Source organism: Trichomycterus rosablanca, chromosome 6 (genome assembly GCF_030014385.1).
Source record: "Trichomycterus rosablanca isolate fTriRos1 chromosome 6, fTriRos1.hap1, whole genome shotgun sequence".
In the NCBI taxonomy this organism is placed as follows: domain Eukaryota; kingdom Metazoa; phylum Chordata; class Actinopteri; order Siluriformes; family Trichomycteridae; genus Trichomycterus; species Trichomycterus rosablanca.
Window position 1 is genome coordinate 31117383 of NC_085993.1, and position 20015 is coordinate 31137397.

Genomic DNA, 20015 nt, shown 5'->3' on the forward strand with positions numbered 1-20015 from the left:
AAAACATTAAATATCTCAGGTTCATCCTGTCTGCAATTAAATAAAAGTCAAAGTAAATGTTTTTTTTTTTTTTGCATTTTGCAGTTTTCTGTCTTAACATTTTCTGATTTGGGGTTGTACATAAAACACTTGTTTACAATTACTAAATGTAGAAAAAAAAATTGTTAAATGTGCCTAGTGTGCATGTGGCAGAGGTGGCTTCGTCAGATCTAATATTTGTATTTTTTTTAATTACTGGAAAGTGTGTGTGTGTGTGTGTGTGTGTGTTATTTCTGCTGACAAATCAAGCATCTGTTTCACTCTTCAATCTGAGCCAATGTTATTCCTATACTAGAGATAACCACAGATGATAATCATTCTGGTCTAGATACAAAATTTGATGATTTTTAATGATGGATGCCACTTCTAAAGCAACCCTCTTTATTTTACTAGGGCTTGGGACTGGCACTGAGAGCGCGCCGTCAAGTCCACCTAGGCTGTTTGGGCACCCTCCCCACCAATAGACATAGACAATAGTGTTTGTGTAGACGCCCACCCGACTGATAGATCCACAGATCTCAGCAGTAGAGGGCTACTGTATTTGACAGCTGTGCCACCTTTAATAAGATGTACACACATTATTAAATCCATTTGTATATACAAGCATCCATGAGTGCAGTTTTAGACACATGGGTGTAACAGAAAAATAGAGAATGTGAAACACAACTATCAAGCATATTTTTTAATTTTTAACAGTGATACTCTGATTAAGAAGAAACATAAAAGCACATGGCTTAGCAACCACACTGTCATAGACTGATGCAACGCACCCTCTGTTTCACAAAGGAGGGTTGTTGTAAGACAAGCCAAAGGAGTTGAGGAGATTCTGATTTCCCTGATGGTTCGCACATCTGGCCAGCTGTCTGACTACACTGCTTCCCAGCAGCACAGCCTAGTCAACCACAACCGTCTTTCTCACAGAGGGAAAGTGCTCAAAGAAGCCCTGCAGACAGACACAAATAAAATACACCATGAATATGTACTGAATTAAAAAATTTTATATACACATGTAAGTGACATGTAGACTTTATTGGCAAAATGCATGGCAACGGTTTGAGGAAGGCCACAAAGACATGGTTTAAAGCTTCGACATCCCCAGTGACCACCTTTGAGATAAACTGACACATCAGTTGTAAGTCAGACCTTCTATTCCAACATCAGTGTCTGACCTTATCTCTACTCTTTAGACTGAAATGGCACCAACTGTCCTAGACACCTGGAAATATGAGACCAAATAACACATGGAGGTGGTTGCTTTCATTGTGCTGTAAACCGATGTCAAATTCAGCACCGAATCAATCAATAAAAACTGCAGTGTTTCTTACACTCACTTTGACTTTTATTTTAATGCAGACAGTATTAATCCAATATATTGGTTAATTTCATTAGTTTTTATACACCCATTCAAGCCTTTCAGGCCTGCTACACATTCCCAAAAAATGTTGGGACAGGGGAAATTTAAGGCTTTCAAAATGTAGGGAATTCAAAAGATGATGTCAACAGGTGATTGTAATCATGATTTTGTATTTTAGGATTCAGTGGAGCAAAGATAGGCAGAGGATCTCCAGTTTGTCATTAACTGTGTGAGAAAATTATTGAAATGTTTACAATGTTCATGAAAAAAAGATTGGAATGGATTTGCATATTTCTCCACCTACTGTGCATAATATCATTAAACATTTCAAGCAATCCGGAGGAATTTCAGTATGTAATGGACAAGGGTGCAAGCCTAAAAGTGAAAAAAGCAGCCTTATTTTAACCATGTCCAGAAGCAGTGTCAAGTTCTCTGGGCTGAGAGGCATCTGGAATGGACCATCAGACCGCGAATACGTGTATTGTGGTCAGACAAATCTATATTCCAGATCTTTAAAAAAAAAAAAAAAAAACTAATGCTGTGTGTGCTCTTGACCACAGACCATTCAGACTGTTATCAGCAACAGATCCCAAAGCCAGGGTCTGTCATGTATGGGGTTGTCTCAATGCCCTTGCAAAGGTAATTTACACTTCTGTGATGGCAGCATTAATGCATAAAAATACATAAAAATTTCAGAGCAACATATGCTGCCTTTAGGACGTCCATGCATTTTTCAACAAGACCACATGCTGCACACATTACAAAGGCATGGCTGCGGAAGAAGAGGGTACGGGTACTGGACTGGCCTGCCTGCAGTCCTGAGCTGTCCCCAATAGAGAATGTGTGAAGAATGTCTCAACAAAATAATGCAACAATGACGACCCCGTACTGTTACACATCTTAAGACGTGTTTGCAGGAAGAACGGGACAAAATAAAAGCTGAAACACTAAATCACTTGGTCTCCTCGGTGCCAAAACGTCTTTTAAGTGTGGTGAGAGGGAATGTCAACATTACAAAGTGGTAAATGCTTTACTGTCCCAACTTTTTTTGGAATGTGTTGCAGGCCTGAAATGCAGGAATGGATGTTTATTAATAACTGAAATGAAGTTGAGCTACAAAACATGAAATATCTCAGGTTCATTCTGTCTGCAATCAAATAAAAGTCAAAGTAAATGTAAGAAACTCTGTGTTTTTTAAAACTGCATTTTCCATACTGTCCCAACTTTTTTCTGATCTGGGATTGAAGAACACCATGTACCTTGATGCCAGTACTTATTCATTTATTCACTCACCTAGGCACAATTTAATGTAGTCAGTGATAAGGTCTGGTTATTTTCTAAAAATCTTTTGGTAGTTGTGAGGAAACTACAACCCATGTGCAGACAGAGGAAACATGCAAAACTCATCTGCACCCACAGTTTCCCATATGACAAATGTATACAATAAATGTAAACAGCTGTCACAAATATCAGTTTGAAATCCAGAATTAACCAATTATTATAAACTAGAAATGTATCTATTTGAATAAAAATGCATAAAATTATTCAAATTATTTAACTGGCTGAAGTTTGCTGTAGTTTGCTGTAGTTTGAGAAGTCACATTAACTAAAGCTATAAGAGATTCAAATAAGACAAGGATAAAGACCTTGAAGAGATTGGTGGACTGGAGGACCCCAGAGGTGCAGCACATCTCTCTGATGGAGTGCATGGCCAGCTGTGGAGCACCCAGGTCCAGCACCGGAATTCCTAGACGAGCCGCCAGGATGGGCCCAATGGTTGTTCCACATGGGCTGTCATTCCGCACCATCACGTCCTGAACGTACAACACAGGCATAAACCAATTACAAAAGCATTTGGTGGAGTTTCCAAATCTAAAACGTATTAAGTTAGTTAGTGTTTAGCTTTTAACGCCATGTCTGCCCTTTGGGCCATGTTCATGGCAGAAAAGGTTATGATCTGTCTTATTTACTTATTTCATTTGACTTAGAGAAGTTGTCTGTTGTCTATGTATGTTCATTTATATGTGTTGCTTCAGTTTTGTTAATGACAGGAATTTTAGGAGTGTTGTTGCTTTTGTCTTGGTAAAGAGTTCTTTTATGGTTTTTGCTGATAAGATCTGTTGTCTTTCATGGTTATAGAGGACACATTCCAGCATTAAATGTTTTATTGTAATCTGTGTTTGGCATGTTGCACAATATGGGACAGTTTCGCCTTTTATCAGGTACATGTGTGTTAATCTTGTGTCCAATACGGCATCTTGTGTACACTGTCTGATCCCAACGGTTTTCGAGGTAGGTCTTAATTTTTTCCCCAACAGTGGGATTAATTTCATATAATTTATTATTCTGGTGTGTGTTCCAGTTGTTTTGCCATTTGTTCTTGATATATGAGTTTATTGTAGGTTTGATGTCCATTGGTGGGATTTGGTACATTGGATCCGGTATGGATGTGGCCTTTTTTCAAAACGTTTTAAGAGATGGGAAGAAAATGAAGCATTGGTTCAAACACCTGTACTAACTGGAGTACTGAGGATTTTATGACCGGTCTTTTTTAGCACTTCTTCCAATCTCTTGTTTGTAAGTTTTTCTATTCCACCTTATATTTGAGCCTGACAACATCCGTTATTTGGACAGAGGATCACTTCTTTACAAAACTGTTCAAAGTCAAAAAATCATTTACTGTAGCATAATCTCAAAAACCAAGCTCGAAAGAACTGAACAGTGGCAGTGACAGATGTACAGTACTGAAAGAGAAACAGAACAGAGCTACCTGAATAGGCACATCCACCTTCGAGGCAATCTCACGGATGATAGAGGCAGTTACAGCAGTGGTGGCGTAGCGTTGATTACTGTTAAACTTTATGACCGGACCCTGAAGTGAAACACAAAAACAATTAGCCAACAGCCAGGGAATTAAGTGTAAATGTGAATATGAGCATGACTGCTTTTGTGTTTGTGTGTGTGTGTGTGTGTGTGTGTGGTGTGGTGTGGTTACAACACCTTATGAAAAGCAGGTCTGTGATTTTCCTCATGTTTCTCTCTGAGGTAACAAACATCAGGAAAACATTAGAAACCAACACCTTTAATTACCATTAAGCAAAGAACAGTAAGCCAGAAGTTTTAATTAAATTTTCTAGCAGTATGAATAAATTTCTACTATGAATACATTTTCAATTACTGACTGTAGCCTATCACAACCCTGTACTTCACTGATAAATCGAGAAGCACACCTGTGTGCACACAATGTGTGTTAATCATTAATCATGTGATTTATGATGATCAGGGATAATAAGTTGCTGTCGTTCTGTCCATCACATGTGATCACTCAGGTTTTTTGGTGGTGAGGAAAGTTGGCGCTGATGTCCCATTAGAGCCATCAAAGCATGTAGTACCTCCTAGTTCTCTATTTTAGTAATGTTGTACTGCTTAGAGATGCCGGAATCTTATACTCATGCACATTTAACATCTTATTGTTTATTTATTAGTATTTTAATGTCATGTTTTACACACTTTTGGTTACATTCATGACAGTACAGGTAGTTACTCATTACATAAGTTCACAAGTTTTCATGTTTAACACAGTCACAGACAATTTTGTATCTTCAATTCACCTCACTTGCATGTCTTTGGACTCTGGGAGAAAACCGGAGCTCCCAAAGGAAACCCATGCAGACACGGGGGACATCTTATTAATTATAATTTTGTTCATATATTTTAATCACATCTTCATCATATAATTTGTTACCTCAAGGTTGTTTTGAGGTGTACCTTTTCACCCACTTGAGGTTAAAGCTCTGAGACTTTTAGCCTGTAGGTTTGAGGCTGTTAAACGGAAATGATGGATGTGATGGAAATCTGAAGTGACTGCACTCACAACGTCCAGAAACTCACTATCAGACTCTATTCCACCACAAACTGAAGGATGATGAGCACAACTTACTTTCTTCATGCTTTGTATTTGTTATAACTTAAGTTATATTTAATTTCATTTTACTTATCTAGTATCTTTGTTTGTTGAATAGAATGTTAATTTATCCAAATGATTCTCTAGGTCCCCCAAGAAGGATGGGTCCCCATTAAATCTGGTTAGGGACAATATATTAACATAAAAATATAATAGTTCTTGCTGCTGTTGCCCTCGGCTTGCTCATTAGGGGTTTTTGCTCCACAGTAAAAAGTACTGTCTTGAATTTCAATCTTCCAATTGTATATATAATCTTTGGACATTTTTTAATCGTAGGATGTTTTATATTCGTGGCTGGAGCACTATTCTCCTCCCAACATTGACATTAAGGTGTAAAAATCCCAACACTGCTGCACCTGATACACTCATACCTGTTAGTGTCATTGCAGTGCTGGTAACTGTCCAGCACCCAAACATCATCTGGTCTCTACAGGATCTTTTTAGATACATGGGGTAGAGGGAGTTCACAAAATGTACAGAGCAACAGAAGGGCTCCTGTCAGTAATAGTATATCCACAACATCTGTATGGTAGATGAAGCTTATAAAACAATCATTAGGTTACACACCAAAAAAAAAATGCTCAGTGAATGTATAATTACAAACATCTATGCAATTTGGAAACAAGCTCATATTAACCTGTCATTTTTTAAAATCCGGCCAGGTAAATAACTGCTACTAAACAAGGTAAAATCAGATTTTAGTGTCAGGCACATCACCTCTTAGGTAAGTGTGCTGCAATAGTGATTACACACATATATTTAAAACATGGTTTGCAACACAGGACTCTGATTAATTGCCTGATGCCCCATAAAGAAAAAGTAGGACGCTGATGACTTGTTACAATATGTTAACTACTATTGTTGAGATCAGCTTTGAGACACTAGTTGCATTTTGATTAGCACGTCAAGCTGTAAATAATTATTCTGCAATGCTGAACTAGCTCTGGTCTTTATTTTTCTGTTTGTTACCCTTCTATATCACTGCTAAATTAACCTGGCTTCTATTTAATAATGCCTAAGCCTGCATTCACTTGATCCACAGCAAGAACGCTTTTTGCGCTGACTGTATTATTGTTTCCTTGAAGTGAGGTGGTGTAACTTACCCTGCTGCTGACTTGTGCACATTTACCAATGTTGCTGTGCTCATAATTCAATCCTGTTTGCCCCTGACCTTTTAAAATCGTCTCCAAAAAGACAAATTGCTTATATGACGTAGACAGAAGTAAACTGTGAACCGTTCAGAAACATACTCCATGGCAACTAGTGAACCGTGAAATGCTGAGACCGGGTTAGCTGGATCTCTACTCATGTAGCTAACATGACTAGACTGTGCTGGTTCCTCCTTTACAATTTCAAGAAGATTCAACCACTTCTCTCTATGGAAGCTACTCAGATTCTTATGCAGTCACTTGTAATCTCTTAGCTAGACTACTGCAACTCCCTTCTGGCAGGTGCTGCCATGCACACTATTAAACCCTTGCAACTCACTCAAAATGCAGCTGCTGCCTGGTTTCTAACCAACCCAAACACTGCCACATCACTGCTGCATTTTCTTTATTGGCTTCCTGTAGCTACCCAAGCTACCTTAGAGAACTTAACCTTCAAGCCACTAGTGCTACACCCAGAACTCAAGGAAGACACACATCAAGGCTCTTTTCTGTACTAGCACCCAAGTGGTGGAATGAACTTCCCGTCTTTAAAAGACGATTGAAAAACCCACCTCTTTGATGGCCGCTGCAGAGCGTTCTTGTATAAACTAAAATACATTTCATATAAAACTGCATGTGAATAAACTGCCAATTGTTTTTAACCTTGCCACTTATTGGCACAGCAAACAGAAAATGGTTTTGCCGTGTATCATTTAAAGGGATAAACGCTGTTGTAAGCAGAAACATGTGCCCAGCCTCATGGTGAAATGCATATCACGAAAAACCGCTTACATAAAACTCAGTACCTCGTTTAATGTTTTATTAAGCAGCAGACAGGGAGTAATAAAGACAGCTAGATCTCCTCTCTACACTACCACTTTGTTCCAGACTTGTAGTGATTGACAGGTACTCACTGATAGTTGGGGTGCAGAGCATGAGCCATGTCAGCACTAATCATGAAAGAGATGGGCATGGCTTCCTGGTAGGCAGTCAAGTTTTCACTGCTGGATGCCAGGCGGCGCAGAATGAGCTCCGTCAGGTTAGACTGAGCACCCTGAGCACTCTCCGAGCCCACCTGCAAGTCAAGGATCCAACAGAGGAAAGCTTGAGAAAAACTCAGAACTACTGAATTACCAAAATATGAAGCATCGCTTTTTTAATGGTTATGATTGAAGGACAGACAAACATAGGCTACAATGTGGACTGTACATTCCACATTAAATAACTCCTTTTTACTCTAGAATAGAACCAAAGAGTTATAATTTAGTATTAGTATTAGTATTTTGTCTAAATCTAAGGTTTTCAACTTGCAGCTCTATACATCTTAAGGCCACCATCATTAGATCACCACTGGTCTACACAATACGTTTGAACTCTAACCTATACTATAACCTTTGAAAAATAGATTGCTTAATCAAACATACTTAAAAAAAAAGTGGTCTGTTTGTAGACTACACATAAAAATGTCTCACCTCTTCATTGTCATAGAGAGTAATCACACGAATGTTTGGGTCAGCAGAGAGAGAATCAGGGATACTGGAATCTATCAGAGCCTGAGAGAGATTAGAACGTCATGAAAGAGTACAGCATTTTTATGAATTACGAATGTCTGTCAATAAATCAAAATGTATCAATTATTTTGCATGCTTTAATGAATTCAAATGCTCACCAAGAAAATAATGTTTAAAAATGTGTTTCTTTGCATTTCTTATTTTCTTGGAACTATACCAACAACAACCAACTATTTTTTTTTTACTGGTGCCAACAGTATTTTTTAATTAGCCTCGACCAAACAGAAATAATCATGGATGATTTTTTAGTTAAACCAGGAAAAACTGGGCACAAGGCATGACTAACCTGGACAGTGTGCCAATACATTGCAGGGTTTCAACTAACCCCTTCCTCAGAAACAGTCAGTTATGCCTGTGTAGATGCCTGGCTGACCAATAATGCCAATAGTTGCCTTTCTTTATTTATTTTTCTTTCTGACTATATTTGTATGGGATGGATTTTTAATAATTTCTTTACTTATTAAATATAAAGACAGTGGTAGCTTAGTGGGTAAAGCTCCGAGTTATCAATCGTAAGACTGTGGGTTTAAATCCTAGCTCTGCCAGGAGCAAGGCTTTTAACCCTGTCTGCTCCAGAGGTGCCACACAATAGCTCACCATGTGCTTTGACCCCAGCTTTCAAACAATCTTGGGTATGTAAAAAAGCATTTGATTGTTCTATACATGTATATATCCATACATGCAAAATTTATTGTTTACTATTATTTATTAGGATTTTAACATCATGTTTTACACACTTTGGTTGCATTCATGACAGGACAGGTAATTACTCGTTACACAAGATTCATCAGTTCAAGTTTAATGTCAAACACAGTCAAGGACATTTTTTTTAATGCATTTTCTCCCAATTTAGTGTAGTCAAGTTGTCTTTGACCCGAAGCAGCCCTTAGCGGAACCCCTTTTCCACCCATGCATTCTGCACATGCGCCTCTCTATCTGCTAATCAGGGTCCCTACACAGCGTTTGAAGACCCCACCCACATTGTCTGGTCATCCCGCCATAGCAAAGACGTGTCTGCTGCAGGCACTGCCAATTATGCCTGCTAGATGGCGCCCAGTCGACCGATGGCAACGGCCCATATATGCAAAAAAAAAAAAAAAAAAAGGCATTCAATATTATTCTAGAAAGTGTTTTAAAGTGCACTTACTGTTAAAGCACAGTAGCAACTGTGGAGGTTGTCCAGACGAGGAGAGAAGATGAACTCCTCATACACACCTCCAATTGTCTGTAAAGTTCAACACACACATATTAACTCTTAGAACTACAGCATATTTGAAGACTGTCTATTGTAAACAATACTGGTGGGGTCCATTATTTTTCTTTAAATGACTGATTTCTATATATCCGTAAGCAATGTTTGATCAAATTTTCTAAATACAAAATAAATGAGCTCATTCCCAATAGGGAAAAAACTGAACAATATGATACTTATATTATATAACGCTTTGGGAAACTATATTTTAGGTAAGTTTTTGACTACTTCTATAAAAAAACCACAAATAAGTGATTTAACAGGCCACAACTTTCATGGAAAGTAGTGATTTGACTAACATGCAAAAAGACCAACCCCAAACCACTGATTTTGTGTGTCATTTTGCACATGCAGACATAAGAGCATCCCTTGATTTTTTGGAGATATTTCAATCCAGTCATCTGACTATAACAAATTGACCCTGATTGCTCAGGTCTGTGAGCAAGAATGCATAATACAATATAGGCAATGCACATTTTTGGAAGTGGTCTGACCAGTTTGGCTGATCGGTGTATTGTAGTCAGTTTAAGAGGAGCAGCAAACTTAACAACAAGCCTAAGCTTAAAAACTGAAATAAAAATTAATATGTATACAAATGTATGTGCTTAAAACCACCACCTGCAACTCAGACAATCCCATGTGGTGTCACAACCCCAAGGCTAAGAGTTGCCGTCCTAAAAAATAATCTATTTTATCTTATCCCAGCAGGACAGACACTCAGATTTATATTGAAAACTTCAAAGTAATTACAGCACCAAATATTTTGCCCTTGGTATCAGAGTGCAACATGAATCGATTACTCAGATTTATAAACAGAGCACTGGATGGAATCCTGAGAATGAATGCTTTTCTGCACTCCAGTTTATCTTCCCTAGACCAGGGGTTTTCAACCTTTTTGGACATGTGCCCCCCTTCGTGTGCCAACCGCAAACTTGCCGCCCACCCCCGTGGGTAAAAAATGAATTGCTTTAGTTTTAGAAGTAAAAAAAATCTCGTAATGCCACGCCCCCCGGTCAGTCACTCGCGCCCCCCCCAGACAAGTACTTGCCCCACAGGTTGAAAACCCCTGCCCTAGATAGTACTAACACGCATTTAGCTGTTGATGTGGGCTTAAATATGGCATCTATGCCCTTTAAGTCTTAGTAGTTACAGTATAGTAACAGTAAATGTCTTTGATTCTCCGTGTAAAACAAAACACAATTTTTTGTCTCAGAAGTGACTATGAGGACTCATTCCAAGCTGTGTATCCACCAAACACAGATCAAAAGCCAACAGGGCAATGCCCAGTTTATGCCAAGCTGAGTGTTGTATTTTTGGAGTTCAAAAAGGATAACTGATCTTGCACTCAGGATGGAAAGGACGGCATTCCAATAACAATCAACATTATTGGTTAGATCAACATGTTTGGAAAAGAGCACCGTTGGACATGAGCTCACACAGGTTTAAGATCGACTTGACAATTAGGAACAATCGACTGTTTGAAACTTCAAATTTGTACTTTCATTATGCAGACCTAGGTCAACCTGGCTAATGTTGTGTTTTTAAAAATGTGTGTATTTTTATATTTTTATTTGAGAACAGGTTATATCACATATTGACTGAAAAAAAAAAAATATCCGAGGCGACTCACTCCAGGCTGGGTGTCCACCAAACACAGCTCAAAATCCAACAGGGTTTCGGGTTCGACCCCCAGCTCACAACAAACAAGCCGGGTCAGAGCAGGCTGGTGCTTCTCCGCCTGGGGTACACATGCAGACACACATATTATGCACAAAAACACAAGCCCACAACAGGACATTTCATTTTAAAACATTTAACACGGTCACTCACTGATTTCTGCATTTACACTACCAAAAGATTTAGACACATAACTATGGTGAAATGAATTGTATCCATATATGGCATTTAGCAGATGCTTTTATCCAATTTTGACTGAATACAATTTGAGCAATTGAGGGTTAATGCCATTGCTCAGGAGCCCAACAATGGCAGCTAAGCAGCGATGGGGCTTAAACTGGCAATTATTAATCCAGTACCTTAACCCCTGAGATACCCCTGCACCTAATTAATTAAAAGGCAAGAGGTGTGGCAGCCAGTGGAACAAAAAAACCCTCAATTTCAGGATTAGTAAGTGCAAGATCTAAAATGCAAAAATGGTCCCTGTTTCAGAGTTCACAGTGCTGTATTTTTCTGTTTTGTTTTGTGAAAGTGAGAGAATCAATTTCTCTCTGCCATGTCTGTGCTTCACTTCAGAGTACAAGATGTAAACATTTTATCTCATTGGAGGCACTGGGGAATCAGACTGAACTTTTGGTGCAGTGGCAAGTGGTAAAAACCATGTGGCAGCACAGCAAATTGGTCCAGTGCTCAAGATAGCAGTGGGCAAGGTAAGTGGCGCTGTCTCACTCACAGGGAATAATGGCATAGTGCAATGGCGGTTTTGCCACGGATCATGTGAATGCAGCCTTAGGACTAGAAGAATTTTGCAGGGTAGAGTGGGAGAGAGGCTCCAAAAAGCATTTGCAAACTGTGATAGCTGCCAAAGACTTAGATGGGTGTTAGAATCTGCCCAATTCATGTCACGGACCGTGAAATGAGCCTATTCCCGTGTAATATGCAATTTACATTTACATTTTCAGCATTTAGCAGACGCTTTTATCCAAAGCGACTTACACAATGAGCTGAACATGATGAGCAATTGAGGGTTAAGGGATTTGCTCAGGGACCCAACAGTGGCAACTTGGTGGTGGCGGGGCTTGAACCGGCAACCTTCTGTTTACTAGTCCAGTACCTTCACCACTGAGCTATCACTGGTTTAAGGTTTGTGTTTGGAGATTTAACATTTTTCATTCATTAGCGTTCAAGTGCCTCACGTTTACTGGTTAATTTGCACTGTGAGGCTGTCCTAGGGTTGTGACCGTTGAGTATTAAGGTAGGCTGTGCTGTGTATCGTAGCTTCCATTTATTATATCAGTTAATTTAAGAGTGTTATTTAAAAAAGTTATTAAAAAAAAAAAAAATCTGTGGAATTAAGCACATTTTCCCTTAAATTTAGTAGGGCCCTACCTATAACATGCCACAATGAATTTTCCTGTTTTTTTTTAACACTTATAAAGTGTGTATGTGTAAATTCATGCAATTCATAGCTATTTAAAGCAAATGATAAAATAGGTACAGCTGCACAACTAGCTTCCAGGTCAGAATCATCCCACCTCATTCATTATTTGCTGCATTTATTTATTTTAAAGGAACAAGGTGTCTGTGGTGACATCACAAGACCAGAGTGTGATTATGGAAGATGGTCTTACTGTACATGCTGCATCACAGGCACCACTAGAAGCAGGAACACCTGTCTCTAGCTCATCCTGAACTGCACTAGCCAGTAAAGGTACTCTGAAAGAACAAAAAAAATAAAATAAAATTAAAATCAGTACAAAGCCTCAAGTTTTTCATTCATTATCCTGTTCAAAGTTGTGACAGGTCCGGTTTCACCGGAAAACACTGGACACCAAGCAGAAATACCCTAGACAGGGTGGCAATCTTTTGCAATGCTTCAGCCACACCGCTCTTTAGACATGGCCACTCAAGGTTGTCAGCAACGGTGGGCTAGCGGAATAGACTGCTGCACCAGAAATTTGGGTTCTGAAGTAAGTTTATTAAATTTTTTCAAAGTCAATATTGATGTTTTTTTATTTGTAGCCATAAGGGCTATTTTCAATTTAATACTTCGTAATTGTTTAAAAACGTTGTCGCCTCACTATCAGTCAACCCTCCTACCCGTGCCCCGTTCTGAAACTCACAGGTGGTTCTCTTTGTTGGGTCCAAATGAGTCGTTGATATCCCTCTGCAGATGGATGGCCAGGTGAGGGATCCTCAAGATGGGCCGCTGGATGTGCACCAGACGCTGCAGAAGCTTACCATCCTTCTAAACACGCGATGACACAAACGACAGGTACTTTTAATTAGGTGTACTTATTAACTAGGCAGTCTGAGATGTAAAAGTGTTAATCTAATCAGATGCTGTACCTTGACCATGACCCGACCTGCAACAGTCAGATCTCTGTCGAACCAGGTGTTCCAGATTCCTCCACCATAGCATTCTACACCAACCTGCAAGCAGCCTACTTTTGTCTTCTTGGAGCGGGGCTTCACCTAAACGCATGTATGCAATCAATTACCATCTACAGGGGTTGGACAATGAAACTGAAACACCTGGTTTTAGACCACAATAATTTATTAGTATGGTGTAGGGCCTCCTTTTGCGGCCAATACAGCGTCAATTCGTCTTGGAAATGACATATACAAGTCCTGCACAGTGGTCAGAGGGATTTTAAGCCATTCTTCTTGCAGGATAGTGGCCAGGTCACTACGTGATGCTGGTGGAGGAAAACGTTTCCTGACTCGCTTCTCCAAAACACCCCAAAGTGGCTCAATAATATTTAGATCTGGTGACTGTGCAGGCCATGGGAGATGTTCAACTTCACTTTCATGTTCATCAAACCAATCTTTCACCAGTCTTGCTGTGTGTATTGGTGCATTGTCATCCTGATACACGGCACCGCCTTCAGGATACAATGTTTGAACCATTGGATGCACATGGTCCTCCAGAATGGTTCGGTAGTCCTTGGCAGTGACGCGCCCATCTAGCACAAGTATTGGGCCAAGGAAATGCCATGATATGGCAGCCCAAACCATCACTGATCCACCCCCATGCTTCACTCTGGGCATGCAACAGTCTGGGTGGTACGCTTCTTTGGGGCTTCTCCACACCGTAACTCTCCCGGATGTGGGGAAAACAGTAAAGGTGGACTCATCAGAGAACAATACATGTTTCACATTGTCCACAGCCCAAGATTTGCGCTCCTTGCACCATTGAAACCGACGTTTGGCATTGGCACGAGTGACCAAAGGTTTGGCTACAGCAGCCCGGCCATGTATATTGACCCTGTGGAGCTCCCGACGGACAGTTCTGGTGGAAACAGGAGAGTTGAGGTGCACATTTAATTCTGCCGTGATTTGGGCAGCCGTGGTTTTATGTTTTTTGGATACAATCCGGGTTAGCACCCGAACATCCCTTTCAGACAGCTTCCTCTTGCGTCCACAGTTAATCCTGTTGGATGTGGTTTGTCCTTCTTGGTGGTATTCTGACATTACCCTGGATACCGTGGCTCTTGATACATCACAAAGACTTGCTGTCTTGGTCACAGATGCGCCAGCAAGACGTGCACCAACAATTTGTCCTCTTTTGAACTCTGGTATGTCACCAATAATGTTGTGTGCATTGCAATATTTTGAGCAAAACTGTTCTCTTACCCTGCTAATTGAACCTTCACACTCTGCTCTTACTGGTGCAATGTGCAATTAATGAAGATTGGCCACCAGACTGGTCCAATTTAGCCATGAAACCTCCCACACTAAAATGACAGGTGTTTCAGTTTCATTGTCCAACCCCTGTACATACAATAAGTAATATGTGCAAAACATGTGCAAAACATATGGTGTAGCTAGGGCTAGGCGATTTTGCAAAAAAAAAAAATCTCGATTATTTTAATATTATTACCGATTGTCGATTACGATTTCGATTTTTTTTGTTCTTGTAAAATGCAATTGAAAAAAGACTCAAATTTCTTTATTTTTTTTTTTTTGCATTTTTATTTAAAAGACTGCAGAAGTGAAAAATAGTAACAGCAACACCTATAATTATCATTTCAAGAGACTCAAACTTTAGGAAAAGTGCAAAACTACAAAAAGTTCTTTACAGGTTTCTTAAAAGGAACACGAGCCTGTAAAGTGAAGTGAGTCTGTATCAGTATCTACACTGGGGGGGGCATCAAGTAATCACTCTGCTCAGCTTTGATTTTGTCCTCTTGTGACTGGGGGGTGGATGGAGGGGGCAAGTTCTGCTTCTAACAATATAGACTACAATTCCCATGCTCCCACGGACTGTCACGTGACTAGCACATGTACCCAGTCAGCCAATCCTGATCGCGCTCATCGGCTCCGGAGTTGTGATTCAGTTCGGCTGTGTTTGATTCAGTGAATCTTATTTGAACTGTTTGTGTGTCTCGTTTTGCTGATCTAGTTTGCGCTCCTTATTACTGAATCTAACCATTAGCGTGTATAATCCATGTTGTCTTCCGTTTACTGTTTTAGTTTATCCGCTGGTTTTGTACACTGTTTTTGCCCTTTTGATATTAAACTTTCCCTGATTTATATTCCGCGAGCGTCTGGTCAGTTTCTGCCTCGTGACATGTTAGTATTTTAATTAAAATATAAAGTATGTAAACAATCGCGATTGTCACATTTCTAACATCGGGTGAAAACGTTCCTGCGAATTAACCGAATTAATCGTGAAAATCGCCCAGCACTAGGTGTAGCAGTAATATATATTCTTCTACATATCCACACAACAAGTTAAAATTGCAGATTCATAGTGAACGATTCTACACTGACTATAGCTGAGAAAAAAACCCAGTGCTATTTTACATTAAACCTGAAAAGTCTAGACCGGGGTCTATTATTCACCTGGCCACAGACTACAAGTGGACCATAAAGCACTTTTAATGGTTCTCAGGCCAGTGACCATACGTGTGTGGGTGTCACTAGACTTTCAACTTCTCAACAGAGCCACCAATCTAGCCAGGAGTTCAACAGACATTTGCGGTATTTGGCGGATGCTTTTATCCAAAGCGGCTTACACTACTGTGACGTATATAATGAGTGTTAAGGGTCTTGCTTAACAGTTGCAATCTGGCAGTGGTGGGGCTTGAACCAGCAACCTTCTGATTACTAGTCCAGTACCCTAACCACTAGGCTACAACTGCCTTACAATAGTTTACTTTCATTTGCTGCATTTATCCAAAGCGACTTACAATTGTGACAGAATACAACACAAGAAATTGAGGGTTAGGGGCCTTGCTCAGGGGCCTAACAGATGGGAAATCACCTCCTTGTGGCTGCAACAGCAACTCATATCGTCTGGTCCTGGTGTCAGTACGAGCGGCAGATGTATATAGAGTGAGAAGTGTGGTACTCTGTATGTGCTGAGACTTTCGGTATGAATCAGTTGGCGTGCTAGAAGATGCCAGACTGTATAAGGAACTTGAAAATAGGCAAATTGAGTGCAAAAAGGGGAAATCTACCTAAAAAGCTTCAAACTCATGTTGCAAAATCCTAACAAGGCACCAAAATTTTAAAGACAAACAGAACAGCGGTGCATTCTTACCCTCAGACAAGGACTGTCTGTATGAGCTCCGATTATGGAGAAACCATTGCCAGGTTTGTACAAGCCACCCACTGCAAAGGCGATGATGGTGGAGTAGTTTCGGGTCACAAAGTACTAAGTCAAGAGGAGAAAAGCGTTTATAACAGGTGTTAGGATAACGAGGCGACATTCAGATCTTATTATCTCTTAGATTATTAGGTTCAGATACACACCTTGTTCGCTGGTTTGATGTCCCAGTGTTCAGACTCTTTCAACTCTGTAAAGCCAGCTTTCAAAAGACGTGTCTTACATTCCTCCACCACTGTAGGGCAAACAGAAGATGAAAAGAGAAAAATCAGTTATATTATGCATTAAATATTGTATTTTTAACAATACCCTCTAAAGTCAATTAGGTTGTTAAAACAGGTAAACTCCAACGATTGCAACCCAACCATTCTCTGCAGCTATGAGACAAAATGAAAGTTAAATAGTCTCTCTCACACACAAATTATTTTTCTGTGACTTTCACACACCCTGAGACACTTATTTTTACGTTATTTTTGTTGAGTCAGAGTCAAGTTGGGAGTCATTAGGGACAAGTTCCAAGTCAAGTCTGAAGTCTATTTGTATGCAACTTAAGTGCTGTTTGAACTCAAATCGCTATCTTGTGTGCCCATCTCTCCAATTAATTATACACAGAATATTTTTTTAACCATTGTTAAACTTAACCACATCGGGCGGCACGGTGGCTAAGTGGGTTGCACTGTCGCCTCACAGCAAGAAGGTCCTGGGTTCGATTCCCGGGTGGGGCGGTCCGGGTTCTTTCTGTGCGGAGTTTGCATGTTCTCCCCGTGTCCACGTGGGTTTCCTCCGGGTGCTCCGGTTTCCTCCCACAGTCCAAAAAACATGCCACCAGGCTAATTGGAAACACTGAATTGTCCTATAGATACCTAGCCGCTAGATGCACAAACCAGTGCATCGTAGTGCCGGTCCCAAGCCCGGATAACATAGGGAGGGTTGTGTCAGGAAGGGCATCCGGCGTAAAAATGGTGCCAAATCGGTGCGGATCGTGATTCGCAGAGAGCTGACCCCGCAACCGAACGGGACAAAGGCCGAGGAAAAGAAGAAGAAGAGTTAAACTTAACCACATCATAATGCAACCTTCGGTTCTAAGTTATGAAAAAGGCCATTTTTAATACCTTTGTGGAATGTTGCAGTCAACATGATTTAAAATTGCACAGGGTCAAAATTTCCTAGAAGTTACTGAGCTTTTTTAACATCACCTAATCACAGTAAGCCTAGGTCTCTCACATCAGAAAACTCCTTGATTCAACATCATCCTATTTAATTTGGCATGACTTCACTTGATGTGAGATGATGCCCACTGCAACAAATGTACATAGTAATCCTTGCCATTTACAAAAATGTCCATGGTTGTGAGCAGTAAGAATGATGGTGAACATTTAGCTATAAAGTGGCTGGCAGAAGAGATGTAAACAAGCCAATCCATATGTGCCCTTTTCTTAAACATGTCAAACACTTGTTTTGTGTTTGAAGTCACCAGCTGTACCATTGTACCATTATTGACATTACAGAATTTTCTACACTTTTCTACACTACATTTATTGTGTACTAATGACCCAGCAAAGCACACAAAAATTATGCTACAACTTTTATTTGCAAAGATTTTTTTTGGAATTTGAATATATTAATATTTTCACATATTTATACACAGACAAAGTACATTTGAAAAGTGAACGACACTACTAGATCATCAATATAAACTAGTGTCACTGCCAAGTGTATCCAAGGTTCCAATTTTAACTGTACACAAACGTAAAATCGACTAATAGGGAAACCAACAAACTAGATAGAAAAAAATCCCCAATTTAAATGCTTAAAAGATTATAATGTTATAACATTTGTTACTACACCAATACATATAAAGATCTCTATTTTAACATAACAAGGTTTGTGATTTTAAGGTAAATCCAGTGCACAGTCAGAGGTTTGTTTGTTTATTTGCATTTTAACATCATGTTTTACACTCTTCAGTTACATTCATGAGTCATGACAGACACTCGTTACACAAGATTCATCAATTCACAAGGTTATATCGATCACAGTCATGGGCAGTTTTGTATCTCCAATTCACCTCACGTGCATGTCTTTGTACTGTGGGAGGAAACCGGAGCACCCAGGGGAAACCCACGCAGACACAGGGAGAACATGCAAACTCCACACAGAAAGGACCCGGACCGCCCCACCTGGGGATCGAACCCAGGACCTTCTTGCACAGACTGAGGTAAATGTTTGGTCACGCCAATCAAATTCTATGTATTGTTAATTTTGTAACTAAATGTCTAAACTAAATTTTGTAACTAAGTTAACACATCTTTTTTTTCTGCACATGTTAATAAATAAATATTTATTGTATTGATTTAAAATTTTCAGGGAGAATAAAACAAAATACAACAGGTTAAAAAGTTGTAATGGCAGATGTAATATTTCAACAAAATGAGAAAAAAGAGACTGCACTACAAAAAATAGTTTGTTTATTGTAAAATATGTGTTGACATTTTACTTAGAAAGTTAATAAACTTGGAATTCTACCAGTGAGTCCAAACAAATAATAATAATCACGACAGAACAGCTCAAAACAAATGCAAATTATAAAAAAAGAATAAAATAAAAGTTATGTTTTAAGTACAAATAATAAAATAAGCGTTGCTTCTAGTTTGCATTGGTATTTACTTTATTGACTTGCCAATATTTAATGTAATATTAAGAGAGTATAAAGAGTTGAATGTATTTTAATAGCTGTGCGGAACACAGTGACATTAACAACAGCTCTCTTACCATGATAAGGCGAAACTCCACGATTAACAAAATGAAGAAATTCCTTGGCGGCGGTCTGCACTGCTTCCTTCGAGCTTTTCATGATAAAAGACTGAGTTAAAGACAGAAAAGATGTTATAAGCTGGTGTATTTTTAAAACTGCACTAACAAGTGATGGTAAAAGCAACTTTTGAAGCAAGGTTTAGCTTCTGGCTAACTAAGTTAAAGTGGAGTGGAGGCGCTAATAACTTGACTAATAAGCATGACTTTGCACTGATCTTTACTCACCTGCATAAATATTTAACCCAGATTAATCCAACCTGATAACAACAGCAATAAATAATAAAATCTCTTCTCTGAGCTGTACTGTAATAACTGACTACAACAAAGCTAAGCGTTTTACTTCCCTTTTGACACATTACCGCCATCTGCTGTTAGGAGGTATAACCAACCATTAGCCAGGAGTCGCCATGAACATGACATTGTGATTAGTTGTGAGTGAAGGTAACAGGTCCCCTTGGATAGAAGGGGAATAAAAGTTAGCAGGAGTAATAAGAGTACATTTATGTTTAGTGACTTACAACTGCTTCCACAGTTCCACACATTTCCCTCTGTCGCCTCACAGCAAGAAGAAGGTCCTGGGTT

General features: G+C 39.5%; 1 protein-coding gene across 1 annotated transcript; it reads right to left on the reverse strand.

Moving 5' to 3' along the window:
- Window positions 1–706: 706 nt before the first annotated feature.
- Window positions 707–19744, reverse strand: dnpep (aspartyl aminopeptidase). Its single transcript, XM_062996823.1, has 15 exons — window positions 19659–19744; window positions 19392–19482; window positions 16766–16854; window positions 16554–16667; window positions 13355–13480; window positions 13129–13253; window positions 12637–12721; window positions 10959–11066; window positions 9224–9301; window positions 7978–8058; window positions 7420–7580; window positions 4394–4433; window positions 4164–4265; window positions 3040–3207; window positions 707–982 (listed from the first exon to the last, which is right to left on the reverse strand). The coding sequence occupies exons 1-15, from the start codon at window positions 19662–19664 to the stop codon at window positions 932–934; spliced, it is 1425 nt and encodes a 474-aa protein (XP_062852893.1). The 5' UTR covers window positions 19665–19744; the 3' UTR covers window positions 707–931.
- Between the last annotated feature and the right edge of the window lie 271 nt (window positions 19745–20015).

What these genes read in the sequence shown, in the direction of transcription:
- dnpep (XM_062996823.1), bottom strand. An exon ending in CAGACAGTCCTTGTCTGAGG is followed by an intron (nt 13,481 to 16,553) that starts GTAAGAATGCAC and finishes ACATGCGTTTAG; the next exon opens with GTGAAGCCCCGCTCCAAGAA. An exon ending in CAGGTCGGGTCATGGTCAAG is followed by an intron (nt 13,254 to 13,354) that starts GTACAGCATCTG and finishes TCGCGTGTTTAG; the next exon opens with AAGGATGGTAAGCTTCTGCA.